The following is a 26,507-nucleotide window of genomic DNA, read 5'->3' on the forward strand; positions in this document are numbered from 1 at the left end:
CCCCAAATCTAGAGAATTTGCTTGAAAGTGCAAAACTTGCTTATCCATCTACAAGGCGTGCAGCTATCAGCAACCAGCATGACACCTGCTGTGAAAACAAATTGAAAAGACTAAAAAAAAAAAATAAATAAAAAAATCACAAAACCCTGGACATCTAAATTATTTACAGAAATCGGTTTCTGTTTCACCAGGCTGTGACACCCAGAGGACAAGAGGCGCAAGGACCACGAGAGCCAGGCTGCTCGGAGTGGCTGCAGCAGCCGGCGCGCTGACGGATGGCTCCGTGTCCCCCCCGAGTGCACAGTGATTACAGGAAGGCAGCGTGTGCCCGCGGTAATTGTGGCAGCCAGCAGGGCCGGCGTGATTCACTGCTGCTCACGGAGCCTCCGTCGCTGGCAGAAGCGGAAAGCCTTGAGCCATATACAAAAGGAAGCTTTTGATGGAGGTTGGTGCTTTTGAAGATGTTCCCAAACAAAGCCCCTGTGAGGGTCAATGTCATTTATTCCCCTCCCCCTTGACGTGAGTGAACCTTTCTCATGAGGAGATGGACGTTAATACTGAGCACGGCTCAGCATCCAGACCGGGCTTCAACTGCTTCAGAGAGGGCGGAGAGACAGAACTACATCAACAATATTTACTGTAGGCAGCAACACGGGGGTCTCCTGCAGTCTACCAGTTACGTGATACATCTGTGGTCCTGCTGTAGAAAGATAAGAATGGTGGTCCTTAAAAAAACACTGCATTTCTAGGTAAGAAGCTCAGAGTTAAATCAAACCAGGATGGAAAATGTGAGAGCAGTAAGACAACAATCAGAGTAAGCCGTTCTTGATCTACGTTTTAAGTATCTGACGGATGATTTTATTTCTCTTTTTGTGCCTTTCCATCACAGCCACCCGACTAAAAGCAGAGCAGAAGGCTCCACAGGCAGCTGCTGCCATGAGTCAGGGCTGGAAGCAGCTCGGCTGCTGAGCGCGGTGCCCGGAGCCCAGCGCCCGCAGCTGGAGGCAGCGCTGGGGACTCAGCCCCATCCCGTCCCTGCCTGTGCCACTGGTTTGGATGTCTCAGAAGTGCAGCTCACCACCAAATTTTGGCAGAAGAGTTCGTTTCCAGGGCTTTCTACCACTGCTAGACAGTGACCTGCAGGTCTCCCCAAGACCTCACTGATGAAAACAGCCGTGCTGGCAGTACCTTAAAAGAAGAGCTGTGCTGCGAAGCACTCACTGAAGTTTCACTTGCAATTAAGATTTGTGCAGAAGGAATTGAGGCCCATGTGATTTCTATTCATGGTGTGTCTTAGAAGAAGTCAAATTAAAATCCTTATCATTAAGGAGCTGATAGCTCCCATAATCACAAGCATCACTCTGTATTAGCTGGAGGGAGCAGCGTGATTCACTGGCTAACAGAAGCAGATCTGTTCATAAAATGGGAAAACTTCTAACCAAAGAACATCTCCCGAGCCATGACTTACTTTAGAGAAAGTACTGATTTCAAACAAATCACTTATATAATTTGTGCTGTCACTGCAAGAACTTGCTTTTAAGTTTAGAGACTTTTTGCTGTGTACTTCTCTGAATTACCTTCCTGGTTGACCTACGGTGCATCAATTCAGGATTCAAAAGAACAGCTCCTCCTGAGGGATGAGTCACAGCTCTCTGCTGTCCTTCAGGGTAAGCCACATTTACCTTCATTTTCCACAGAGTAAACGTCTTAAGAGCTGATGGCTTTGACAATAGATATATTGGTCCATTTGACCAGAGCGATGTTAAAACAAATATTAAAATATTTTTATTCCAGGCAGCTGCCCCTGTCTGGCGACCGTTCTGTGTGACAGAGTGATCTGTCACTTGAGGGGGAAAACTCACGTGCTTTCAGAGCTAGTACAGGTTTAAATGGGATTTTTAAGGTCTTTTTAGGTCAAAAAAGTAAAATGGAAAAGTAGGAATAATTGTAGCATGCACTAAGGAGTCGTTTCGTCTCACAGAGTTCATTTCATGAAGACTGCAGTGATAAAATGGGACAGTTTTGCTCTAGGAAGAGGCTGCAGCACGCAGGCAGCCAGACTACCAATTTAATGGGGGCGGTGGCAGGTCACAGCCCTGTCGGAGGGCAGCGAACCGCTGTCAGGCCTGCTGCAGCTTCAGAAAGAGCTCAATTTAGTTACAGACCTGGTCCAATTTGGAGAATTTAGCTCAAGATTAAAATTAATAAATGGTCGGGCTGGAAAAGGTGACACTGCTAACCTTAGGACTGCTTAGACTGAGGTTTGATACTAACCTCACATCCCTCATTTGAAAGATTTATTCCAACACCGTGGATTTTTAATGCAGCTGTAAGCTGAAACATCCAGTATCTGCCAGTAGAATTTCAATTCCTGCTCTCACTTCCCATCGGGTCCATATTAAAGGAAAGATATTTTCAATGCTCTGGAGTCTTCCTACATTTTTCTCCTTACCAGTGCGCAGCAGTACACAGGGAGGGACACAGCCCAGATGCGAGCAAGAAGGGAAAATCCCCTGCACTGGGGCAGGAATGGGATGGGGCTCTGGGTACGGGGAGGTGGTGCCCAGACAGCACCCAGTGCTGGAAATGATGGGGATAGACAAGCAGCTGGGAAGGATGAAGTTACACCTACCGCTTGCTGCCCTTCTGGGGGCAGGCAAACACCTAGGGAGGGAGAGGGTCCTAGATTTGTGAAGGATCCACAAGTAACAGCAGTCTGCACAAAGCATAAAAAAAAAATACACAAAAAGGGAAGAACAACTCTCATTTCAGAGTATTTTTGCATTCCTCCCATCCCAGAGCAGGGAGGCGGATTGCCAGTCCCCGCTATCAGTTAGGGAAAGCCAGCACATCTGCCTCCAAGCACAGGGCAAGTGAGAGCGCTGCAGAACAAGCAAGCCAAAAGGAGAGCCCTGGGCTGCTGCACACAAATAGCAAAAGCCAGGGAACAGATTTTTCTGAACAATTTGCCCCTACAGACAACCACTGCCAAGAGCCAGGCGATAGCTGGGTGTTCCCACTGTGGCCAGCCGTGCATCGCTGGCACCCTGCTTCCTGCATGTGCACAGCAATTATTCTTTTTCCCCTTTCCAGAAGGGAAGCAAGAGACCCCTGCCCTGGCCCTGAGCAGGAGCCTGGGCCTCTCACCCCTCGGGCTGGAGCCGTGCTGTCAGCAATCCTGCTTCCTCAGTAGTTTTGCCTGGAGCAGGAGCGGCTTCATTAAGGCCGGTTCCCATGCAGCAGGCGTGGATTCGGTGACCCAGATGCTCAGCACCACCCCTAACGGCAGCCTTCTGGCTCCTAATGCAGCCAGAGCTACTGGAGGGCAAACGCCTGGGGAGCTCCTGAAGAGCTGTTTGTGGGGGATGTTCACAGAAAGTGAAAATCCTGAAGAAATTGAGTGATTGAAGAAATTGATTTAGTGATTGAGGAAATTGGTTTAGTGCTAAGGTCTGAACTGGTGCCCGTCGCTGGGCACTGCTGCTGCCAGCGCCTGCCTCCAGCACCTACCCCAGCAATTCCCCCATATGACAACCTCCTGGAGCACATGTGCGCATGAGAAGCGAGTCAGGAATCACGGTACACCAAGATAAAGCTGCGTTTTGCTATTTTAGGAATAGGAAAACATATGCTATTTTACTCTATTATTTGCTCAAGATCCATCATTTCCATCTAATATGCAGTTTGCTTCCCACAGCTTCAGGAAGCTTCACTGGCATGAAATAACTTTGATTAACATATGTGATATCAGTAGTAAAAGGCAGAAGAGGACACTAAGATTATTACTTTTTTATATGTGACATTCTGCTGTTGTATTTTGGGCAGAAGTCTGTGTTTAAGCCTACATTTCAAAAACAAGGACCAAAAGCAACAAACCACCTAAAGCGTCACAGTCTCAGGGATTGCATGTCAAGGCTCGTAGCTTTATCTTGTACATTCTGCTTCCAAAGGCTACATCTGAGCTAAAAATTCCCTCCTGGTGTCACTTCCTATCAGCTTGCTTTGCAGAAATGCCCCTGCTCAAGCACATACAAAACATTTGCAAACTCCCTGAAGAGGGGTGGCCTGAGGAAAGATGCTGGAGGCTCCTCCAACACCCGACCTTGCTGCAGGGGAGCGGCAGCACGACAGAACAAGCTGCTACCCTGCGAGTGCCCTGCAAGGACTGTTTCCTCATCTCTCCATCTCTCCACTTGGCTGTCACAAACTCAGGGGGTTAAATTTAGCCCCCCCATAGCTCGCCGTGGGCTGCCTGATTTCTCACAAGGCGGTGGTCAGGACATTTTTTCCCCATCTGCTTTGGTGGAGTTGTTGTTCCCTGCACTGTTGATGTGGAGTGGGGACCAGCTGCCTGCGCTCACACAGTGCTAGACCAGAAATACTTTGCCAAGTTTTAAAGCAGAATCCAGTGTGAGAAACAGCACACAGGAGGCCCTGGGCACTCTGTGCTCTCCCAAAGGCACAGGGGCTGCAGGCTAAGCTGTGTTTGGCTCTCCAGGGCTGTGGAGCAGGAGAAATCCCAGCAAACAGCAGTATCTCTGCAAATTGCAGCGCTAGGCACCAGCTGCCTACTCACATTATCTCCTTCATCTGGGCAAGGAGGTGCAGCTGGCCAGGCAGCCAGCAGGAGCCCGGCCCGATGAAAGTGAAGAGCTGGCTACCAAAGTAGCGGGGCTTTCCATATGCCAGGATGATCCATCTGAATTCTGCCGGCAATTGTAAAACCAAACATCAATCCTGAAATTGCTGTACTGCTAATGAGTGACCAAATACAGGAATACTTCATCTGAGATGCAAAAATGTAGGGCTTTATACAATTACCCGTGCTACAAATTACCTCAGGTGTACAGAGACCATGTGAAAGCAGGAGGGCTGATACTCAGTCCAGCTTTGTGGACATTACGGTTACTGATGTTCATCCCAGAGAGCATCACCACAGGAGCACACCTTGCAGCTCCAAACAAGACTTGTTAGGGCAAGGAGACACTAGTGCATCTTTTTATAGGGCTTTCACTCTTGGCTTATCCAGGCACATCCTTATCTATGCTAATTCCAGCCTAATTGCAATGCAACGTTTAAGACAGCCTCATTAATATCTTACCTTAGGTAGGATATTTAAAGCCCCAGTATCCCCAGCCAAACCTACAAGAAACCTGGTATCAGGCACGGACCCACCTGCAGACAGAGGGCCCGTTCCCTTCACTCAGCAGCAGGTCAGTAACCACCAGAAGCCTGCATACAGGGGCTTGAATTTGCTGTCCTCAGTACTCAGTGGAATGACGTGCCAAGTTGCCTGACATTAAAGCTATACATGCACCTCCTTCCCTTTGAAAAACCCTGCCTTTATTTCAGCACCAACAGAAGATTTCACTGGTAGCAAATACAACTGAAAGCCTGAAGACCAAGGTCTGAGAAATGTTGGATTTTGAGTAAGAACAGGAGAATAATACTGCAGGTGCTTGACTGCTGAGAGCTACTAGAGACATGGCATCACAGGGAGCTGGCGAAATCCTACTGCTTGTAAGGCTTTGTAAGGGAGAGAAATGCCCAGGGAGGCATTATCATGGGGAGAGAAAGGCCAAACTGAAGTGTGAAAGCTTTTGACTGTGTTTCCAAGGTAGAAGCTCAAGATACCAGACTTCGAGAAATCCTTCTTAATTACTGTGACAATGATGAAATAATGTAATAATTGGTTGCTAAATCAATACAGAAGTGTTCTTACTCACAGGACTCTTAGTCACAGGTTAAGCAGCCTGAATTGTATTTGGAAGAACATGCATGAATTTCAGCCTTGCACTGAAATCACATACAAATGAAAATCCCTCCCCAACCTTCCCACTGAAACTGCTTTGTATTCACTTCGTTTCCGTAGTTAAAGATTTCAGAGACCCATGCACTGAGCACAGACATCACCAGGTAATTAGATGACCCATCACTGCAGCAAATAGTCCAAAGAAAACATGCACAGACTAAGAATTTCTTTCTTACGAACACTTAGCAACAAACAACCAATTTCACCAAAATCAGAACTGATTCACAAAATAGCACAGAAACCAAAAAGAAGAGGCTAAATTTTAAATGAATAATTGAAGCAGCTCCATTTCTCTGTAATCATTTGGCATGTAACTGTCCTGTTTCATCACAAATACTTTGCTTTCTCATTTAATTCAAATCCAGACCTGCCAGGTGTGCATGGGAGCATAGAAGCTTCATCATTTTCCCTTTTTTTTTTTCTTTAGTGAGAGACTGAAATGAAGAATATTCAAAAAGGCACAAAAGAAACAAAACTGCAGGGACTGGGCTCATCTGTACAGTCCCAGCCCTCCAACGACCGCATCAGTGGCTTCAGACAACACGAGCAGCCCTTCTGATGCCTTTAAACCAGACAGACAAGATACAAAGTATACCAGAAATACAGGTAAATTATAAAAATACAGATTTTAAACCTTTCCTTTTAGTATAGTCCAATAAGCAGCAGTACAAATTAGGGTTTATCAGGGTTAAGTGAGGATTAAAGAATCCCAAGCAGCATGAAGCATTAAAATTAAACTTCTCTATTACCAGATCATTACAGAAGAGGCTTTCTCTACAGAGAAAGGGCTTTCCCTATACAGAAAAATAATTTTACTATACAGAAAAATAATTTTACTGAAAGAAGATGTATTTTAAGTGTTTTTTTCTTGAAGGTGAAAAATAATGACCTGTTAGCAGGAGTTAAGGTGACAAGATTTGTAAGGAAAGGCAGTGTAATTTCTTAGATTAACTGAAATAATTAGTCTAAAACAGCAAAGGGATTTGATGTGTTTAGTATTCAGATTTTGTCTTATTTGCTGCTTACACTGGCCAGACTTAAAAGAACACAGATATGACTCCACTCTTATCAAACCTTGCCCTCTCAGGTCATCTCAGGTAATGACAGCAGAGGGTCTTCCACAATTCAGTGTTAAGATTGTCCAGGATGTTAAAATCTGTATTTTTAATGACATAATAACAATGGGTAATTAATTCTGTAGATTTCTGCACAGAAGTCAGGTTTTTCTTTAGATTTCAGTCAGCTGGGTGTAGGTACAGCAAGAGGAAGGGTTTCCGTGGCCGGACCCACTTTCCCTCCCCATCCACAAGCACCAGGCTGGCAGAGGCAGGCAGCTCCCAGCAAAGCAGGGGCAGCTGTTTAGGTTCGCTCAGAGCAGGGGCTCCACCTTTGCTGTGCTGTTACACAGCTGATCACCAGTGAGCCTGATTTTCTCCCTTACCCTCCTCAAATCGAGTTTAAAGTGCTTTCAGTCAGCCCTGCTAACTTGTCAGCAAAAGTCTCTGAGAAAGGCGCATCCTGCCAGGCCCAGTGCTGTGCAGACCACCCCATGACCTAAAAACGCAATAATTCTGCTGGTGACACCGGCCTCAGAGCCAGCTGGGTCTGCTGCTGCTGCCAGCGTCATCCCCTGTGGCTGGAAGGAGAGAGGAAAACGCCACCTGTGCTCCTGAACCTTTAACCTATAGTCCCAGGGCCATGAAGCCTCTTTTGATCGACCTTGAACTTCTCACAACTTCACCACTGCCCGTGTGCAAAACCAATAGTGGGTAATGACCCACTAATGGATAATTACATTATCCATTAACATTATCCATTATGTGCTACAAGTTTCCTTGTTTTTACCTGGGTCCTGGGGAGGCAGCGGGCTATCCTGCGAGGTGGGCCCGGTCAGTGTATGGGGGCTGCTGCTGCCCTCAGGAGGGAGGCACAGATGGCAACAGCCCTTCTTCAGCTGTGACAGAGGCGGTTGTGATGGTTGTGACATGGGGGTAGTCTGACCAGCCCTTGGCAACACCTCCGACATAGAGGGCCTGTTGTCCACATCATGGGGTGTTGGTGCCTGGGGGCACAGAGGACGCAGCCTGCAGCCAGGTGGGGATCCTGAGGAAGCTCCCAGCAGCTACCAGCTGCCATTTGAGGTGGTGGAGTGATGGCCATCAGCTGCGTGTCACTGACTGACCAACCCACCCACCACAGGGCTGCCCTCGCTGCGGGCACTGCCTGAGCCTCGGCAGCTGCTCCCAGGAGAGCTGCGGCCTCATCTCTGTGCTCCCCTGGGGCTTCCCCGGCTCAGGAAGAAAAAGGGCTTTTGCTTAAGCCATAGGAAAAGGGGCTGAGGTCTTGAGAAACTCTGCATGCCTCAGACAGCATGCTGGCTCGATAACAAAGTTCAGCAGCAGGGTGCATGGCAGTACCCGAGCCTGACGGTGCCCTCAATGCAGGGCAGAGAAGGATCCTTCTGTGCTTCCAGGCCGAGCACTGCCTGGATACAAGGGCCCCCTGCCACAGCCAGCCACCATAATCCTTCTGAGCCATCAAATTTGCCGTTTAGGGGTAGTGCAATGCATGAACCTATGGGTGGCACAACCCTTTTTCATGTATCCTTTAAGTCTGCCCTAAACACACAGACAGCCCCTGTGCCCGCTCTTTGCGCTGTTGATATTAAGAGACAGAAAGGGAGATGGAGGAAAGAAGCAAAGGGATGGCTGAACATTGCCAAGAAGGACATGCTGTGTGTCCCAACATGTCCTGGCCACAGTGATGCTGAAAGCACTGCCAGGGTTGTGAAGGAGCACCAGAGCCCTGTGGATGCTGACAGGAAATATTTACACTTGAAGCCTTTTCCCAAGTTCAGTACAGAGATACTTGGGGGTTGCACCGCCTACACTCACAATGCATTACAGTGTGACTGAAAGTGGTATTCAGCTTGTCAGAAACAAAACACTTTTGTGAATGAAAAGGAAATTTCTATGGAGTGTCTCCATCTTCTATAACTATCTATAGGTATAAGCAAAACATGAGATCCCCCATTTTCAGACGAGGAGGTAGGGATTCCTCTTTGCTTTGCTTTCTACACAAAACCAAGATTTCCTAGAAGGAAAAAAAATGTTCAGAATCATTTTCCAACTGCTCCTTGTGCTAGCAAACCTCATGCTATCAAATAGCCAAATATTTCCAATTCTCTACAGCAGAACATGAGGTGTACAACCTGAAACAACGCTAAGCATAGTCAAAATTGCATGGGGCTCTCAATTTATGGGTATTTAGTAAAATGAAGAGGGAAAGCAGCCTGTGGTATAGCCCCATAAACCTCTTTATGCTCTTTAGCAAATGCAATTCCCAAACCTTTTAGCCAAACTGAAAGCTTTCAGACCACTATTTAAAAAAATATTCCCTGGGTATGAATTATAGTGACCTAGACTTTCTGCTTTGAACATGTTTGTCTCCATCTCTTCAGTTCAATACCTGCTTTTGGCAGTGCTAGACGAGGAGGTGTGGCAGGGGGCTCTGTAGCCACCAGGCTTGAGTTTCCATTTCTTCATTTCCTGTTTTTTTCTTAGGACAAAAGTCTACAAATGAGATTCGCGTTCTCATGGTCTGCCCGTTCACACATCCATCAGTCCTGATGCTCCTTCTGTCCCTCCTGAGATTTAATTTGGCCGATGTCAATCAAATTTTGCCAGGAGCTAGAGGCTTTCTCTTAAGTTCTTCCCAGGTTTTGGAAAATTGCCAGCAGCATGGAGCAGCCATGCTGCACCCCAGCAATGGTGAAGCACTTGGTACTCAGGTCCTGCCTGCTCTGCGAGACCTCAGCAAAGGAGAAGCAGCGACCTCGGGACAGGACAGGATTTGCCATCGGGTAGGCTGCGGAGAAGTGGGAGGGTGGCAAGGGGAGACAGGACGCAAATGTGCGGGAACGTGGTCTTTCTAGTTCTTCTGCTCATGGAACAAATTGTTTTAATTATTTTTCAGAGATGTTTTCATTTCCTTTCTAAACCCAGTTGTTATAATTTATAACGAGAGCAGCCTCATTCGTTGTTGTGGGGATGGTGCCATATTGGAGCATCTTCTAAACTACTTCTAATTAATTCCCAATTATCACTCACATCTTTCTCTCATATTTACTGGGTAAAAAATAGCTTTTTAGGCATGCTGAAGCAGTCCTTTTGAAAGGTACATACAATTACTGCTTTGGATTTCCTTTCCCCTGAGCACAATCAATGCCACCAAGCCATGCCTGTGCATGACCCTGCTGCAGGGCAGCTCAACCGTGCTGCGTGCCCCAGGCACAGCAGATGCTGAGCTCCTGCAACTGCTCTCGTGCTCCTCGGCAGCACCAAGCTCCATCACAGCTGTAACTCCTGGCTGAGCAGGACTTAAAACGGCAGGTTAGCTTCAGAGCAATCCCATACACTGCCTTTCTTTCAGGCTAATAAAGCTTCCCCCCATGACTGCAGCTGCAGGACACAAACACAATGCCCAGCAACTGCTCTTCTACAACCTGCTCCTCTGCTCTTTTGCAAAGAGAATTAGGAATGAATGCCATTGCACTCAGTCCTGCACTACCACCAACACTAGTGTGACTCAAGGCCAGAATCTTCAATAAAAAAAAAAAAAAGTCATACAAGAACACAACATAAGGGAAAACCCTATACATAGTCTCTTGGAGCAGCTCAGTTTTGTACAAGTCATCAAAGGGCTACACAATACATTACTGTTTGAAGAGGTACGATGCTTCAATCTCTGCACAATGGCAAAGTTCTCTATTTTCTCATTGAAGGAAAAAATGATTTTTTTGTGGTGTGACGGTAGGAATAGCGAAGATTAACCCTAGCTACAGACACAGCTGAATATAAACACCTCTACCACATCCCACACATGGTTAACAAGCACTACAGCAGGTGTCTGTCTTTCTCCAGCCTCAGATTTCATTACATACGTTTCCATTTAAGTACTTTTTTTTTTTTTTTTTAATAAACATGGTCTGCTGAGTTAAACTTAATGCTGCATAAAGAAGATGTAGCTCAAAGTGAAATTAGGAGAGTGTCCTAAAGGACATGTTCAGAGCCTATAAATGTTAATACTGTGTTTTCCACAGAAGTCTCTTTGATAAACTTCTCTATGAATATTCCAGGCATGATTTCTATTATGGCCACATTTCCCCACTCAATTGCTGGATTTCATTTCAGTATGAATAAGTAACTATCCAGGGATTTTTGGCAGCTTAGTGTTGTTCTAACCCGTAGGTCTTGTAATTAGCTCCAAATGTTGTTTTCATGAAGCCATATTCTCCTTGATGTCCCCAGCTATTTTCTATGCTTGGCCCATTATGTTAACACCAAGGAACACTGATATATAAATGGCATTACAACTGCAACAAGTTGCTGCCTGGATGTTTTCCTGGTACATCTCTGAAAAAGGAAGTTATTTTTAAATGTCCTACACCTAAGGATGCCCCAAATCCGTATGTGGTTAAACCCAGCTGTAGCTCAGTGTTCAGTAATGCTGGGGTTGCTCCACCGATCTTTCAGGCAGGACAGCTCGAGGTGGTGGAGCTCGTGGCATAAACAACCATCAAATCCTGCACAAACGGGCTTTTCCCGAGAAACTGTTGGAGGGCACAGTATTACATTTGTAGTTTGACACTTCAGTCTACACAGCTGAACGTCTCCATGTCCTGTTTATATGTGTATAAATCCATTTGCATGTACATTCGTACACATACGTACTTATTCTCTGGACCACATTAATCTGAAAACTATTTTGTCCAGAAAAGAGACCCAACGCCTAACAAGGTTTTGCTTCAGCTTTGTCTCGTTGCTCTCCTTACTGTTTGGCAGTTGCCTGGAGTCATGGAAAGTTGCTAGACCGCTCTAATTTGTAAAGCTATTGATGAGCATTTAATGTTAATGAAATGTTACTGCTGAGTAATTCTGGCAGATGAAACTCAGTTAGTTCTCTCTGCATCTCATTTATTTAGTGTTAAATGTTGCTTTTTTTTTTTTTTTTTTCTCTGAAAAGTCGGGTCTGGATAAAAACTTTGCATCTCAAATAAAATTATTTAGGAGGTTTTCCATGTAAATCTGCATTTAGCAGATTTCCATGTAAACGCTTGCCTTTGGGTTTCACATAAAGCTCTGCCCAGGGGCGTTTATGCCTGGCAGGATGGAAATGAAAGGTGTAAGCTGCTCCCGGTGCCTATGTATGCATAACGCCCACACTGAAGGAGAAAGCTCTCATCTCTACCGAGCTGTTTAAGTAAATGAAATGGCAGCAGACAGAGAGATCTCATACAATCCCACAAGTAGAGACGGGTCTGGCTATGCCAATGGTTCAGGAGCCTGATTCTGTCATCCTCTGACCCTCTGGGTACTGAACTCAGGGCATCTGTGGTGTCCTGCACCAAGCCCAACATCCTAACTTGCCACTCGTTTACATTACACACAACATATTAACCATGGCAGCCATCAGAAAGCACAGAAAAGCCCACTGTCAACAGGGAAGTTAAGTGTCCTGTGCACTGGTGCATGAGCCCAGACCCACAGGAGCTGCAGGAGCTGTAGGAGCTGCCCTACTCGCACGCTCCATTTGGGTGGGTGGCTCTTGACACGCAGCATTATAGGTAAGGACAGACAGCTGATGGAGCATCTTTCAGCTGCCTTTCTCAAAGAAATATGATTGAAGTTGGCCAATATTAATATCTCCTGCCCCAAAGACAAACAAATCAATTTTTGCTAGCGCACGGCACAAAAATCCTGTGTGTTTACCAATGCTTCCTCTGTTTTCTACTGTCAAATATTATCCTGAGCTAAAGAGATTTTTCAATTATATTGTTTCTAAATGACTGTGTAAATCTGGCAAAAGAGATAGGGAACAATCTGCCCTATTGCAGATTCCTGATCAGGTACACTGAAAATGTTCTCTGATTTGTCCTGTCTGTACCTGAGCACCCTGACCCCTGTTCAGAGCAGGCTGTGCTGGCAGCTGAGCTCCTGCAGTCCCTCACTGCTGCTCCTACATTTCCATAATGCCACTAGATCACGGCCCCATGGTGAACTTTGGGCACGTGCCCCTTATGACATCGACCTGGCTGAGGCAGAAGGCGGTACCCAGGGGAGAAGGAGCCAGCCCAAGGGAGGCTTGGCTGCAATTTAACCATTGGATGTTTGAGAGCAGCTCCCTCAGCTGTGGTACATTCATACACGAGGTGACAAGCTTTAGCTCAGCTCACCCCCATTTTACAGGGTGGGACAAAGCACTGAGCCTTGGATGGGGGCAAGGCGACGTGGCCAGCTCAGAGGGATCAGCTCCTCCGCCCGCAGCCACCAGCAGCTCCCGCTGCAGCCCCAGCACCCAGAGGTACTGCACTTTGTTTCCTGGACCACGCCAGGATGCAGGAGAATATTTCTGTTTTACTCTCTCATGTTGAATGGATGTGCACAAAGCTGAGAAGACAAACAAAAATAAAATCTGTTCCTCTTCCAATACTCCTTTCATATTCTTCTGAATGCAAAGATCCGAGTTACCACCTTGTCTGTGAAATGAAAACAAGGCTTTCTGCAGGTTTTTGTTTTCATTCTTTTTGCTTTTTCTTTCTGTTGTGATTTTTTTTCTGAATGGGAGTTAACAAGTTGGAGTGCTGCAAAGAAAGAAGTTAACAGCCATTCACTCTGCATAGGAAAAATAAACAGAGACTTTTAGGTGGGAAAAAAAAAAAAGGAAAGAAAATAAGGAGGCAGCAGGCATTGCCTTTGCATTCTTCTCATGTTCAATCCCCGATGGACTTCAATAGACATTTGGTACCAGTTTGCCAATGGTTTGCTTTTATGGTTGGCTGATAGATTATTACGCTCATCTGATGCCTGGCAACTATCAATTAACATTCTGAAGCTGGATTTGATTGATAGGCCTTAATTTCTCTGCTGCTTTCTTCTAGACAACACACCTTCAGAGATCTCAACCCCCCTCCCAGATCGAATGAACAATATTCTTACTTCAGCTTTTGTGAAAGCACGCGCAGGGATGGATACTTTGGCAACCCATTTGTATTCATTCAGATTGTCACAACTGAATTCTGCTTATGAGACAGCCCGAGGTATGTGATTGATGGTCCCATCCTATAAAACATGATGAACTTTGTGAAATAAATCAATTGTAGCTACTACAGCAGAGAAAACAAGGAAGGGTATTCTTAAAATGGGTTGTGTACTGTCATTTTATTATCTAATGTTTTGCTACTGGAAAAGCAATTTTGAAAAGTCCCTGTGATGAGCGCTGCCTGGTAATAGCTCCTCTATTTGCCAAACAAACTTCCAATAACATCCCCAGAATTGACTACAGAGTCAGTAAGTAAAAGAAGAGTAGATGCAAGAAGACGTATATCATGCAAGTACAAATTGGGGCCTAAATCACACAGACACTCCACCACATTATGGAGCACATCTTTGTAATGAACTTATTTGTAAAACGTCGATGGGGCCGGGAGCAGCCTGCCGGCACTGCTGCCTGATGCTGCCCAGGACAGCTCCTCTGCTCACTGGTTTGGGCTAAAGCTTTTTATAATTGGATTTTTTTTTTTTTTAATTATTATTTTTTGGAAATCCAGCCCCAGCAAGTCAGCTGGCTTTGTAGGTAAAGATACAGAAAATCACCTCCTTTTTCTTTTATCAAAACATTTGGGTGATCTGGTTTCTTGGCCACTCAGCTGGGCCTTGGCACCCTGAGGCATTGCTCCCCGCTAGAGCTGCCTTTCCAAGATGTGTGACCAAGACAGCAAGTTTATTGTGTATGGGAAACTTCCATCCTGGCATCACCATCTTCTGGGTGCTCAACTTGGCACCGCTCATGTGCTGCTGGGGCGGACCTGTCTGCAGGCGAGGGAAGATCAACGTGAAACCAGTGTCCCTGCTGGAAGAACCACCGTGGAAGAGGGAACATAAATCATGCTTTTTATGCAGCTATAACAGCTCAAGTGCATCTCACGGCGCTGCAGGAAGAGCACTTTTCCAATAAATCCAAGGGTAAGCAAGGGCTGGAGGTTGCTGAGTCAGCGTTTGGAGCACAAACACCGACTGCTCCTTACCGCTGGTAAACTGTCCGATCGGTCAAGAGTGAGTGTCACACACTGCAGCCCTGCTCGCTGCAAGTGTCACAGGCATCTCTCTACAGATCCTGGTAGCCCCAGAAAGGACTGCCTGGGGAAAGCACTGTGTGTGCTGACCTGCACTACTCATGTTTGTTGTGTCTGCAGCCCCCCGCTGCACCGCGGTTAAGCAGGGGGCACCCTGCTGGTGGCAGAAGGAGCATTCGGTGCCTGGGCAATAGGTAGACATGCATCGCTTCACCCCAGCAAGACCAACAGACAGCTATACAGTGCCAGGGAAAAGAGAGAAATGCCATCTCACGTTTTGCTTTATGCACTTCTACAAAAGATGCTGCTGGATTTCCTCCAAGGAGCTCCCACCAGTCAAGGCATGGTGGTGTGAGGACAACGGGCTGGTTATAACCACGCCAGGCACCACGCAGCCCTCTAACAGCATGCTCTGCTCCACTAGCTGTGGCCCTCAGCAGACACCGGGCTGTGGCCAGAGATGGGGCTGAGATGCTGCGTGCAGCCAGACCCAAGCGATGCCAACAGGCACCTCCAGCAAATCCCCATACCCGATACTGACAGGTGAGTGACTCGCTGAAATTTACTCTCAAATCTAAATAAATGCAAAAGAACTATCACGGCATTCTGTATACACGAAGCCAGGACATACTGCCTAATTTCTTAATTTTTGCCAAATTCCACTAACACGCTACTGCTTACAACACAAGCCACAGACAATCCCCAAAGGAGCAAGTTCCTGCAGGGGGTGCGTGTCCGTCCGCACCCCCCAGGCAGCTCAGCACCCTGCGGGGGCAGAAGCATTGGATGGATGCAGTGTTTAGACAACTTCTGAGGGCCGTAGGAGGCACAGCACCCAATGCTGTTAACCTGAGCAAGAGCCCCCAGCCACACCGTAACAAGACGAGGTGCAGAGCAGAAGGACGGGGAATGCTCCACAGCAAGATGAATCGAGCCTGGTTCCCATCCTGGTTTCCTTTGGGACTGCCCAGCAGCAGTTTGGGGCTGTGCAGTTCTGTTCTGCCTAATGCTACCTGTAATGGTTGTGTTTTATTATCCTTACACTTTATATCTCTAGATGCTGAGCTTTACAGGAGTAAAGATTTTTAGCAAAATGAACCCTGGCCACTGGCAGAGCCCCTTCCCACAGGGCTCATCTGCCCCCAGGGCAAAACCAGCCGCACAGCCACCGGCAGTAACCCTGGGAGGTTATACAGAAATGCTGCCTGCCAGGAAATCTGGAGCTCTGCCACACCGCTCCCCACAGCTTCAAGCACTCCACCTGCCAGGGGCTGTTCCCTGCCTCCCCTGCGTGGTACAGGAGGCCGAGATGCTCCCTGAGCAGCACATAAATCCTCCGTCCTTGTTTAAGCATTCATAGGGCGCTATCCTTGCTAACCCACATTTCAAGCCAATGCCTGTGAGGCCATCCAAAATATCAGGAACCCTGGTTTTAAGTTATCACTGAGGCTTGCAAAACTGTCCACAGGAAAATCCCAGGATCAGCAACAAATCTGCAAACAGCCTTTTATCCTGCTAATTAGTCTGCAAACTCTGACATCCGCAATTTTATATTTTATTTATAGTTAAGGTTCCCAGGACTGTAGCAGCAACCAAAAGGCTTTGCCATGGAATTGATTGCTGCTGTTTTGAAGACTGGTCAGGTAGTGGAGTCTTGATTAAACACCAGCTCTTGTGTATTTTCCCATCTCCCTCCTGTTCTCTAGCTAATGTTTAAACACTCTTAGTTAAAAAATGAAGAAAAAAGAAAAAGGTATTTCCCTGAATTTCGGTATCAAAGAATTTACTTTTCTGCTATGAAATGATCATGTCAGCTTCTCCTTTGTACCACAAGAGAATAAGGATAGTGGAAAAAAAGAGTTTCAAAGGTTTTCTAAAACACAAAATATGATGTTGAAAATACGCATGGAGTTTCAAACTCACAAAGCTCTTTACCAGAGGTTTTCACACCTAAGATATCATTAAGTGGGAAGTTCTACAGGTGCACCAAGGGGTGTGTAACATTGAAACGCAATTAGTTGTAGCTATTTTCCTTTACCTTGTGCATGCCGAAGGAAGTTATGATCTTACAGAATTTATATTAGCTGGCTCGAACGTTCCCTCTATTCTTCAGCTACAGCTCTCACACTGGAGGCTTTCCTGACCACCCGGCACAAAAGCAGCAGCAGTGATTTCGCGTCGCTCTTACACTTGCAGGAACCCGTTTGCCAGCGCTGTCTCCTCATCGCAGCGGTGTGCCTGTACCACCATTCATCATGACGCATGGGGGAAAGAGCATGTGTTACGCCTTGGGGTCATTTTGATTGCAAATGCATTTCCTTCTAATTTGTTTCAGTCTATTTTCTGTTATACACCACATCTCGGAATACCACTGGGTTTAATTATTGCCTGAAAAAAAAACTAGGGCTGGAGGGAGAGAGGGTGGGCAGTGGAGCCAGTGCTGGAAAACACTGGAAAACATTTGGTTTGAACTCCCTAGACCAAAGGGTGGTTCTTTGTAAGGAGGAACAGCAGAAATCACGAGCTCTTCAGCAGCCATGGGTATAGCAAAGGAGGCAAGGGAGGGAAGAAGGGCATGCTGAAGATGATGGCCCAGCAAAAACTGGGGTCAACATCAAAAACTCAGCCCAGCCGAAAGGGTTACTGCAGGGGACCAACTCCTGTGTAGTGCTGTGCCAGCCACCCGACAGGGAAACTTGCCCAGTCCTCCCAGCTGCGCTCCTGCAGCAACAAATGCAGAGGTTGGCTTCTGATTTCCTCCAGGGAGAGTTTGAAAACTTTGAGGGGAACAAAAACACATCCCATACCTGGATGGAAAATCATTCCTTGCCAAGCCTCTGGGCAGAAGCTCTCCCTGTGTCTCTGGGAGCAGGCCTGGCTGCTTGGGCAGTCTACTTGTGCAAGCTCTCCTTGCCAGATGGAAGTGTCGAAGGGAGAAAGGAGAGAAAACAGAGTGCAGAGACTGGTGGTGAGGGCACAGTCCTGGAGAAGGGCAGCGCAGGGAGAGGGCCAAGTCAGGCTGCCCATGCTGTTACTGCCACTGCATCCTAACAGCTACAGCTGATTTATCACAGCAGCTTGAAAACTAAACATTGTTTACAAGGCAGATGAAAAATTCCAGTATTTTCAGTACAGGAATTGGCAAACAATTCCCCTGCTCTGCCTGTCCTCTGCCTCCCCCGTCATGCTCTCTCCCATTCTGCACGCAGTGCCTTTGCTGGGGCCTTGCACACCTTCCCGGTGCTCAGGTCCTTAACTCCCTGCGGTGACCCAGCTGGCACCAACTGAGACATCAGGCCCCAGACTGTGCTGGTGCTCTGCAGAAGGTACCTGATGCATTCAGCAAAGCCTCCAGTACCCAGCAGGTGCTGCAGTCCTAAGGAAAATTTGTCCTGTACTTGGGGACTCGGTGCTCCCACCCCTCACTGGCTGCACAGCTGAGGAATTTCAAAGCAGAAAGCAGCCCACTTTGTATGGAGAGAGGATGCTGGAATATCATCTCACAGTGATGCTGGACCAAAAAAAAAAAAAAAAAGCCATTAGTATTAAATTATCTGCTCCCAGATAATTTCCCAGATGAATCACCACAAAAGGCTCTGAAATGGTCTCTTGCTCTTTTTCTTTGCATAACATTTGCCTGTACTCAAGACTTGAGGAGCTGTAATTCGTCAGGCTTTTATCTGCACCGGGGCATTGTTGTCAGCAGAGTCCCTGATTACAGGAGAAGTGGCCACGCAGCATTTCGCAGGCTGGAGCAGCAACCTGTAAGCAGCAGAGCGCAGGTCCTGGGCCCGCTGCGAGAGGAGGGGGCTCTCAGAAGCCAAGAGTAGCCGGGTGCTAGTGATGCCCCCACCACTTCACCTGGGCAGCACTCAAGGCCTGCTTTCAAGATCTGTGCCATGCATTACCTTTGGGTTCTCACATCTAACGGGCTGTCAGGCAGGGAGCAGTGACACTGGTTTCCATGCAGGCATTGCAGATGGATCAGACCCCTAAAACCACAGAGGAACGGCTTCAAGCTCAGATAGCAGAACCTGGGCCCGACTCCAAGCTGCTTCCTTGCAGGAAGCATTAAAAGCAGATTTTCCGCATGGCTCCTGGGGGCTCCAGCCCCTCGCAGGATGGGCACTGCATCACGTTGGGAAGCCTGGAGCAGAAATCTGGGTTTGTGACCACCGTTCACAGCCTCGTACAACTGCAGGCCTCCAAATGCTGCATGGTGACTTCTGCACGGCGCTGAGTTTCACCACTTTATCCCAGTGCATTGGCAGTGCCACCTGGCAGCTGCTCGCACATCCCCGTTTCTGTGCCGTTATAAATGGATCAGGGACCTGTCAGGCTGCCAAGTGAACCATCATTATTCAAGATATCATTTAGCACATACTCCACATGGCAGTCAATTGCTTGCGTTATAATCACCTCGTAAAACTGTGACTCCATAGATATAATATCCCTGCGAGACAGTCTTTACCTGTTACATTAAACTTACAGATATTTAAAATGTCAGCTAATCTTTCATCTGAATTGCGCTGCTGTCTAATACAGTCAATCAGGCAGCTCTGGAAGCAGGTTTTCTGTTTTCAAGGAAGAGGCAGGAGGAAGACGCTTCTCTGCATTTGCTCACAAATATCTCATTTGTCTTCAGATGAGAGAAACTAATCTTGTTGTGTGTAGCCGTGAGTCCTTTGGATATTACACTGCTACCCCTGAAAGATCTTCTTTCAAAGACAAAAGAGCCTGCCAAGGTGCAAAGTCTTCTCTTTTATGTTACCTTCACTTTCGGTATTGTTTGACAACCTTCATTTTAAAGTAAAATTATTCTAAAAAAAGGATAATAAATATCCGTGCTATTTTTTTTTCCCAAGTGTTTTTCACTGGAAGTGTTTAGGCTATCAGAGCCAGCATGGTTAGGGAGCAGAAGAGCCTGGTTTTTCATCTACACCAGCTTCCAGCGAAGACAAAGCCACTTCCCCTTGCTCCTCTCTTCTCCAAGGAAAAACGACAGGGATGAGAAACGCACATTACCAGAGCCTGGCTTTGTCTCCAGCCAGGACTGCCGATCCCTTCAGCCTCCTCTGGTATAAAGGCACCCACGTTTCTGCAGAAGCCCCAGAACTGCCCAGGTCTCTCTGCTCCCGGGCAGCTCAGCAGGCAGCGTCACACCCACACCGTCACCCTGCCAGCTGCTGGAGGAGCAGGGCTGGCCTGCGGGGCCACGGGTTGGTAGAGAAAATCTCCTCCTGTGCCACAGGCATCTGCTGTGCTGTGTTCCTCATCTGCCTGCACAGCCTGCTGCCTTGGGTAAGGCCACAGGCCGTGCTGCCAGCACACACTGGCACGGGCACCAAAACTCTTTGAGCCGCCAGGCACAGGGTCCCTCACTCTGTTACTCACTGTGGTTCACTTACTGTCACCACTGTCAGTTTAGCTGCTATCACCAAACCTACCCAGGAGCTGCAGACTTTGCTTGCCTGCTCTCACAGCTGTTACCACACCCACACGCTCACTTCCCAGTGACCAGGACCAAAGTGACAGCAGGAAATCTAAGCCTGATGAGGGCCGGTACTACAACGCAGAGCAAGTCCCTAGCACCTGCAGTCACAGGCTCCCAGTGCCCCTTTGCTGTGTTTAAGCAGAGGAGATAGGCAAGGAGCACGACACTGCAGTACGGATAGCGAGGAGCTCTGCCCTGAGCCTCCGGCGGCCGGGTAAGGTGCAGCACAGCACAAACCCCAGCACCCTGCTCCCAGAGCTGCAGCACCGGCCCCTGGGTTCCTGGAGCACAGCATGGTGCTGGTCTGGGGCTGGTGCCATGGCCAAGGAGGCTCCCGCAGGCAGCAGAGCTGCTGCTCACAGCACCCGGCTCCCCGCATGCTGGGCTCATTGCTCTTCCAAAGCAACAGCACCAGGAGCGATCTCAGCCGCCGCTGTGTAACTCAGTTTACTGCTAATTGCCTTATTGCTGCCGTGCTGTTGTTTACACGTTGTTGTTATTAAATTGGTTTGTGGGGAGCTGTTTTAATATGCTATCCTATACCTGAGTTTGTACTGCTCGGTGTGAGCATCGAGGCCAACCCCAGGGACACGTTGTACACTCTTGTCCAGCTTCTTTTCCCAGTTCTCAGAAACGCTTCATCAAGTTAAACATCTCAGTGAGGCATCTCCAGCTCAGCTCACAAAGATTTCTGGGCTTCTTAAATCACAAAAAACATTTTCCATCAGCTGCAATGTGGTTGTGGCCATACGGAGTCATAGCCTTGGACAAGAAAAAGAATTCCCACGATGAGTCTCTGTCTGAAACACGCAACATGCAATTTCAGAGCACTTGGGGAAAGAAATAGAATTACATCCATTTTGCACAACATCAGTGGGAAATGGCCGTCGTGGACCATCCAACTCCAATAGCTCTGCTACAGGTTCACCAACTTCAGTGTCTCCACTGAGCACACCATGCCGGAGAAGCAGAAGCAAACTGATATGTTCTTGTTCATCTAAATATGTATTGACACTATTAACACTGTAAGTCCCTTACAGATGCTTTGCTTAACTGGTGATGTTTTCCCCAAGGGACACATGAGCTGGAGCCATCTCTCCAGTCACTTTCTGGCATCAGGGATCTCTTTGCTCCATGGCATCATTAAGCAAGAGTGGTCAGTGATGAATTGCTTTTAATACATGTGTCGGCTATGGAGAAATCATTGTGAGCTACAGGTAGTCACCTGCCACTATTCTTGTAGGCAAGCTCTTTCTCCAGAACATTTTCATCTCACTGCAATCCTCAGCATAGACTGCAGTGCACTTGTCCTGGCTTTTCACATCGGATATTTCTCATTATCGTTATGCTTACTTATGGCATCCCCACAGGAAGACTTCTACAGGCTTTGATAGCCACATACCAAGTTATTCTAATGCCCTGTAAAGTAGATGGGGTCTTTACGATAACACCAATTTTGGGTGCAGAATGGACATAACTGAACTGCTGGGGCTCCCTGGGCACAGAGGCTACCAGACTCGAGGCTACCTGTGCCCAGCTCTGAGAACTGCCTTCAGCTGCTGCACCTCTCCCTGGGGACAGCCGGGCCCCACTGCTGGTGGGAAGATCAAGGTGCCAAAGATCTGTCCTTGCCCGAAGAGATGAAGCCCATCAGTGGGGCTCTGAGGCCCCTCTGGGCTTTGTGCTGAATTGCAGCCCATACACTGCCCCTGCTGCTTTACCCCTTCCATGCCCTCTCTTACCCCTGACAGGGAGCTCAGGCTTGCACAGTGCCCAATGATAAACCAGTAAAACATTAAGCATAAGGGTAGATCAGGCCCGTGAGCCACTTCCAAATGCCTGTGAATGGCAAACACATGCATAAATACCTGAGTTTACTCAGGAAGCCTCTGTAAAAATGGAGAGAGTCTGACCCTGATGGGTTACTTCTAGCAGATGGTTCCACCAGCCCAAAATGCTTGCAGCTCCTCCCTGTTTCATAATTAACCACTAAAACATTTAACCTCACTTTAGATCTCCAATGTTTAGTGTAAGTCTCTAAACATAAAAGAGATGATAGGACCCCCAATCACTCTGCCGATGAAGCAGAGGGTGCCATGCCCAAATCTCTAAGCGCATGATGGAGATCTGAGGACATCCTCCACCTGCAGGACCCCTGCACAAGCCCCTCGCCAGCTAAGTGCCATTCCCCACGCCAGTATGGCCTGGATCCTTAAATTCAAGTGCTGGAGCCCACCTTGTCTTGGTAAAGGCAGGAGCTGACATTCCAGCTCCACTTGGCATGATGGAAGTCCCCTGAGGACCACGGTCCCTGTATCCTACGCTGCTGGCACCGCTTCAGAGACCATGAAAGCAGGTCAAGATGCTCCTTCCCTAAAATGAAATTCGACATAAATAGCTAGCTGGGTCTTTGTCAGCAGCTCCTCGCTTCCTCTTGCCCGGGGGCAAAGCCATAAATAAGGTTTGTGCTCTCAGGAAACGTGACAGTTATTATTCAATAAGTGAATTATGGGCTTATTCTTGGAAAGGAATAGCAGCAGGCAGGGAAGGGAAGGGAAGATGGTGTTTCAATTCACCGGAGCTGAAATACCTTGAAGAAATATTAAATCCATGATAGGAAACACCGTGCCGTGCCAACACACGGGGTTCTCTCATCAGATCTGGCTGTTGAGGGAAAGCATCCCGGTGGCAGAAGGCCTAGGCTGAGGGGTGGCCGCGCAGGCCATGTCAGATGGACCCACACGCCGACACGGGCACTGTCTGTGGCACCTGGTGTCCCCTCACCAGCACAAACTGATTCATCTGTGTGTGTGTGGAGGTCCATGCGGTGTGAAAAATCCCTTCTGAGCTTGTAGCTCCCAGCAAAGCCTCGCCCTCCCCAGGTGCTGAGCCCGGTGGCGATCCCAGCAGCAGCCTGGGGCCATTGGAGCCCCCCGCACGGTGTGGGGCCAGGGGGCACAGAAACCCTCATCCTACATGGCCCGGCTCCCAGCCATGACAGGATTTGTGTTAGCAGCTAACAGCACATGATATTTACAATACCCCTTGGCAGAGATGATACACTACGGCTTTGGTGGTCCCTCATCCACAGCCAGCATGGGGCTGAGCTCCTGAGGAAGGTGCTAGCCCACATGCTCCCATCCATGTCCGATTAAAACCCAAGTTCATGGCTTCCAAAGCATCTCTGTGATAAGTCAAGCTGTTTGGAGATAAATGGGCCGTGCTAAAACTCTTATTATGCGTAGAAAGAAATCAGCCAGCATAAGTGAAATGGATAGCAAATTTCCTTATGCACAGAAAATGATTATTGCTTTAGATCAGGGAATAGGAACAGATCCCAAACTGAAGATATTATTAGTTGTGAAGTGATCATTACAGAGGGACGGTCTAATAAGGCACCGCAGACAATAATGACGAGGCACAAGCTCTTGAACTAAACAGACTAATTTACACAAAACAGCTTGACAGAGAAATTTGGAAATTAGAGGTGTAGGTAAGCTATGAGGAGCACTGTCCTATTGCTGCATGCTAATTAGCATCTTGGGATTGCACTGAATCAAACGATATCAAACAACACATATTTTTCCCCCATCAAATATGTCCCTTTTCAAAACCAGAGGCTTTCCAATAATTAGCTTGGATGTTTCTCTTTTTACCCAGTTTTCCCCCTCCTGATTCATTTTGCAGTTTTCATTTAGTTCTTCCCTTTTTGTACTTTAGTTTTTTTATCTTTTGTAATTGGTTTTTGAAACAGCTGAGCCTGATGCGTGATTTGCAGCCCTCTCCATGCAAGCACAAAGACTCATGTAGAAATGTGCACTGACACATCGAAAAAAGGGGGAGAGAAAGGAGGAGAAATCAGAACAAGAACTTCCCAAAAGGTAGGCAGGCAAAAAGCATCACTCTTAACCTCCTGTTCCGTCGGCGTTTTTCTCTGGGTCTATAGGGACACACGGCATGGAAGGCTGGATACCTGTGACCCACCTGAGCACCGTGCCGTACCCAATGTGTACCAGCCTTCAGGAGCACACAGCCTCCTGCATCCTTTGTGCCCCTCTGCAAAGAAGCTCAGGCAGGTCGGGGACGGGATGTGGCTGCCTGAAGACAGGGCTGGGTAGCCATGTCCTGATACAGGTGTGTGCCTGGGGCAGGGCTCTTTCCTCCCCTTCCCTCCCAGGGGTCATTTTCCTGCCTCTACCAAGTACATTTTCATCCTTGACTAAATCTCCCTATTTTCAGTGAAATGCAGGTGGCATCCTTTTACCTTAAAAACCTCTCCAATTGCTCTGTGCTTTTCAGATGGCAAAGTAACTACAAAAAATAGCAATGCCTGAGTCACTTGGCAGCATTTTGAAGTGCTGGGAGCCTTTCAGAGCATTATATTCAGAGCACATTTTCCCTGATCTGTGTCTTTTCCATCCCTGCCAACACTCCACTGCCTCCTCAAATGGTGACTTTGGCGTGGAGCTGGGCACGGGACTAACTTGTGCTCCCGTCTTCTCACCCTGCCTGCAGGCATCCCTCTCGCTCCCCTAGCTGCAGAAACCTGTCCCCGCAGAGCCAGGAGGGAGCCACAGCTGTTCCGATTCACAGCACCTTGCGCTGCCTCTGGATCTATATTTCAATTCCCGTGAATAATGCTGAAGAGCTTTTAGTGGAAACAGAGAGAATTATTGATGTTAACAGTAAAATTATTTTATCTACGCAAGCCAGAGACAGCATATAGTCTATCAGGTGCATTTAGGCTGCCACAGAGATTAAAACATTTTCGTTAGAAATGGCATCTAGAGCATTACAAAGTTGGAAACAACATCCTAAATTGATCTGTCATGATAAGAAAAATGCTTTCTTCTTCCTGTTTGCCTCCTTAAACTCTATTAACGCAGTGGGAACAGAGCTTCTGAGGCAGGCACGGAGTCAATAGCCATGCTCTGCACGCGCCCCGTGCTCCCAGGGCAGAGGGCACCTCTGGACCCAACAAGCTTTTCCTTCCCCCAAAGAGGCGAGCACGCCGTGCTGTAGTCACAGCCCAAGATAAATTCCAATAATAAAGTCACAACATCGGAAGAGAACTGCCGCCTTGCTCGCAAGGGAGATAAACTGGACGTGAGCAGCAGGGGTGTAAATCAACGCGATGGTTTGGCAGATAGATCACAGGCAGCATATCCCGAGCTGCAATGAAGAAGCAAACGTACAGCAACCAGGATAAAATAAGCAAAACAACTTGGGAATTGATTTTTTTTTTTTTTTTACAGGCTGAAATGATTTAACTTCATCGTCCTGAGGGACTGTGGATGCTTTCAGCCTCCCCCCCCTCTGCCAGCCATCCCTTCCCAAGCCTGCTTTCCCTTGTAACGATGCTGCTAATCTGCTGCAACAGATTTAGTGCTGCGGTGAGTACATCCTCCAAAGGTACTGCTTCCAGCAAAAGAAAATATTAGTAACTTGACTCATTGGTAGAGTTTAAATATCCAAAGAGTTTGGCTTTGAGCCTGATCCTGCTGATTTTCCACCCATCTTACAGTGCAACTCCCCGGCATGCTGGCTCCATGCTCAGGGACAGCGCTCAAAGACCCAGGGCCCTGCTGCTCCTGTCCTCCTGTGGCTGCCCGGGCCCTGGCCCTGCCGTGTGCCCTCTGACAGCAGTGACAGGCCCTGGCCAGCAAGAAACCTGCAGACGAGTTTGGTGCCATCCTTCAAGCAGCGAAACATGGGGTGTCCTGAGCTACGGCTCGGTACACAGCAGTACGGGCAGTCCCAGCTAACACCAACACGCTATGAAATGCTTTGCACCATCTTGGCAAAAGATTTAGGTCAAAATGATGGTAAAATATATAATAGTAAAAATGAAATTCTCAGAAATTACCTTCCTGAGAGCTGCATTTTCTCTTAAGAAAATAGCTCAAATGGGCCGTGCTCAGCCAGCTCTCCCAAATATGCCATTGTTTGGTAGGATCTTGGTGCTGCTGTTTGCATAGCTGAAAGGGGACCTTCTTTACAGTGAAGTGCAAATAATTTCTTCTGTTTCTTAAATTCCTTTGATAGATTTTAACTCACTTCCAACAACC

The 26,507-nt window shown here is 47.6% G+C and overlaps 1 protein-coding gene across 6 annotated transcripts in view; it reads right to left on the reverse strand.

Moving 5' to 3' along the window:
- KCNIP1 (potassium voltage-gated channel interacting protein 1) overlaps positions 1-26,507 on the reverse strand; it is a 364,985-nt gene that overhangs the window by 154,708 nt on the left and 183,770 nt on the right. The window contains exon 1 of one of the 6 annotated variants that reach the window (XM_068698192.1): positions 7,658-7,905. The exons of the other annotated variants lie outside the window; for them this stretch is intronic. Within the exon in view, the coding sequence (XP_068554293.1) occupies positions 7,658-7,838 (181 nt within the window). The 5' untranslated portion in view covers positions 7,839-7,905. Of the gene's footprint in view, positions 1-7,657; positions 7,906-26,507 lie in introns of those variants that run through there. 6 annotated transcript variants of the gene reach the window in all.

Source organism: Anas acuta, chromosome 14 (genome assembly GCF_963932015.1).
Source record: "Anas acuta chromosome 14, bAnaAcu1.1, whole genome shotgun sequence".
Classification (NCBI taxonomy): domain Eukaryota; kingdom Metazoa; phylum Chordata; class Aves; order Anseriformes; family Anatidae; genus Anas; species Anas acuta.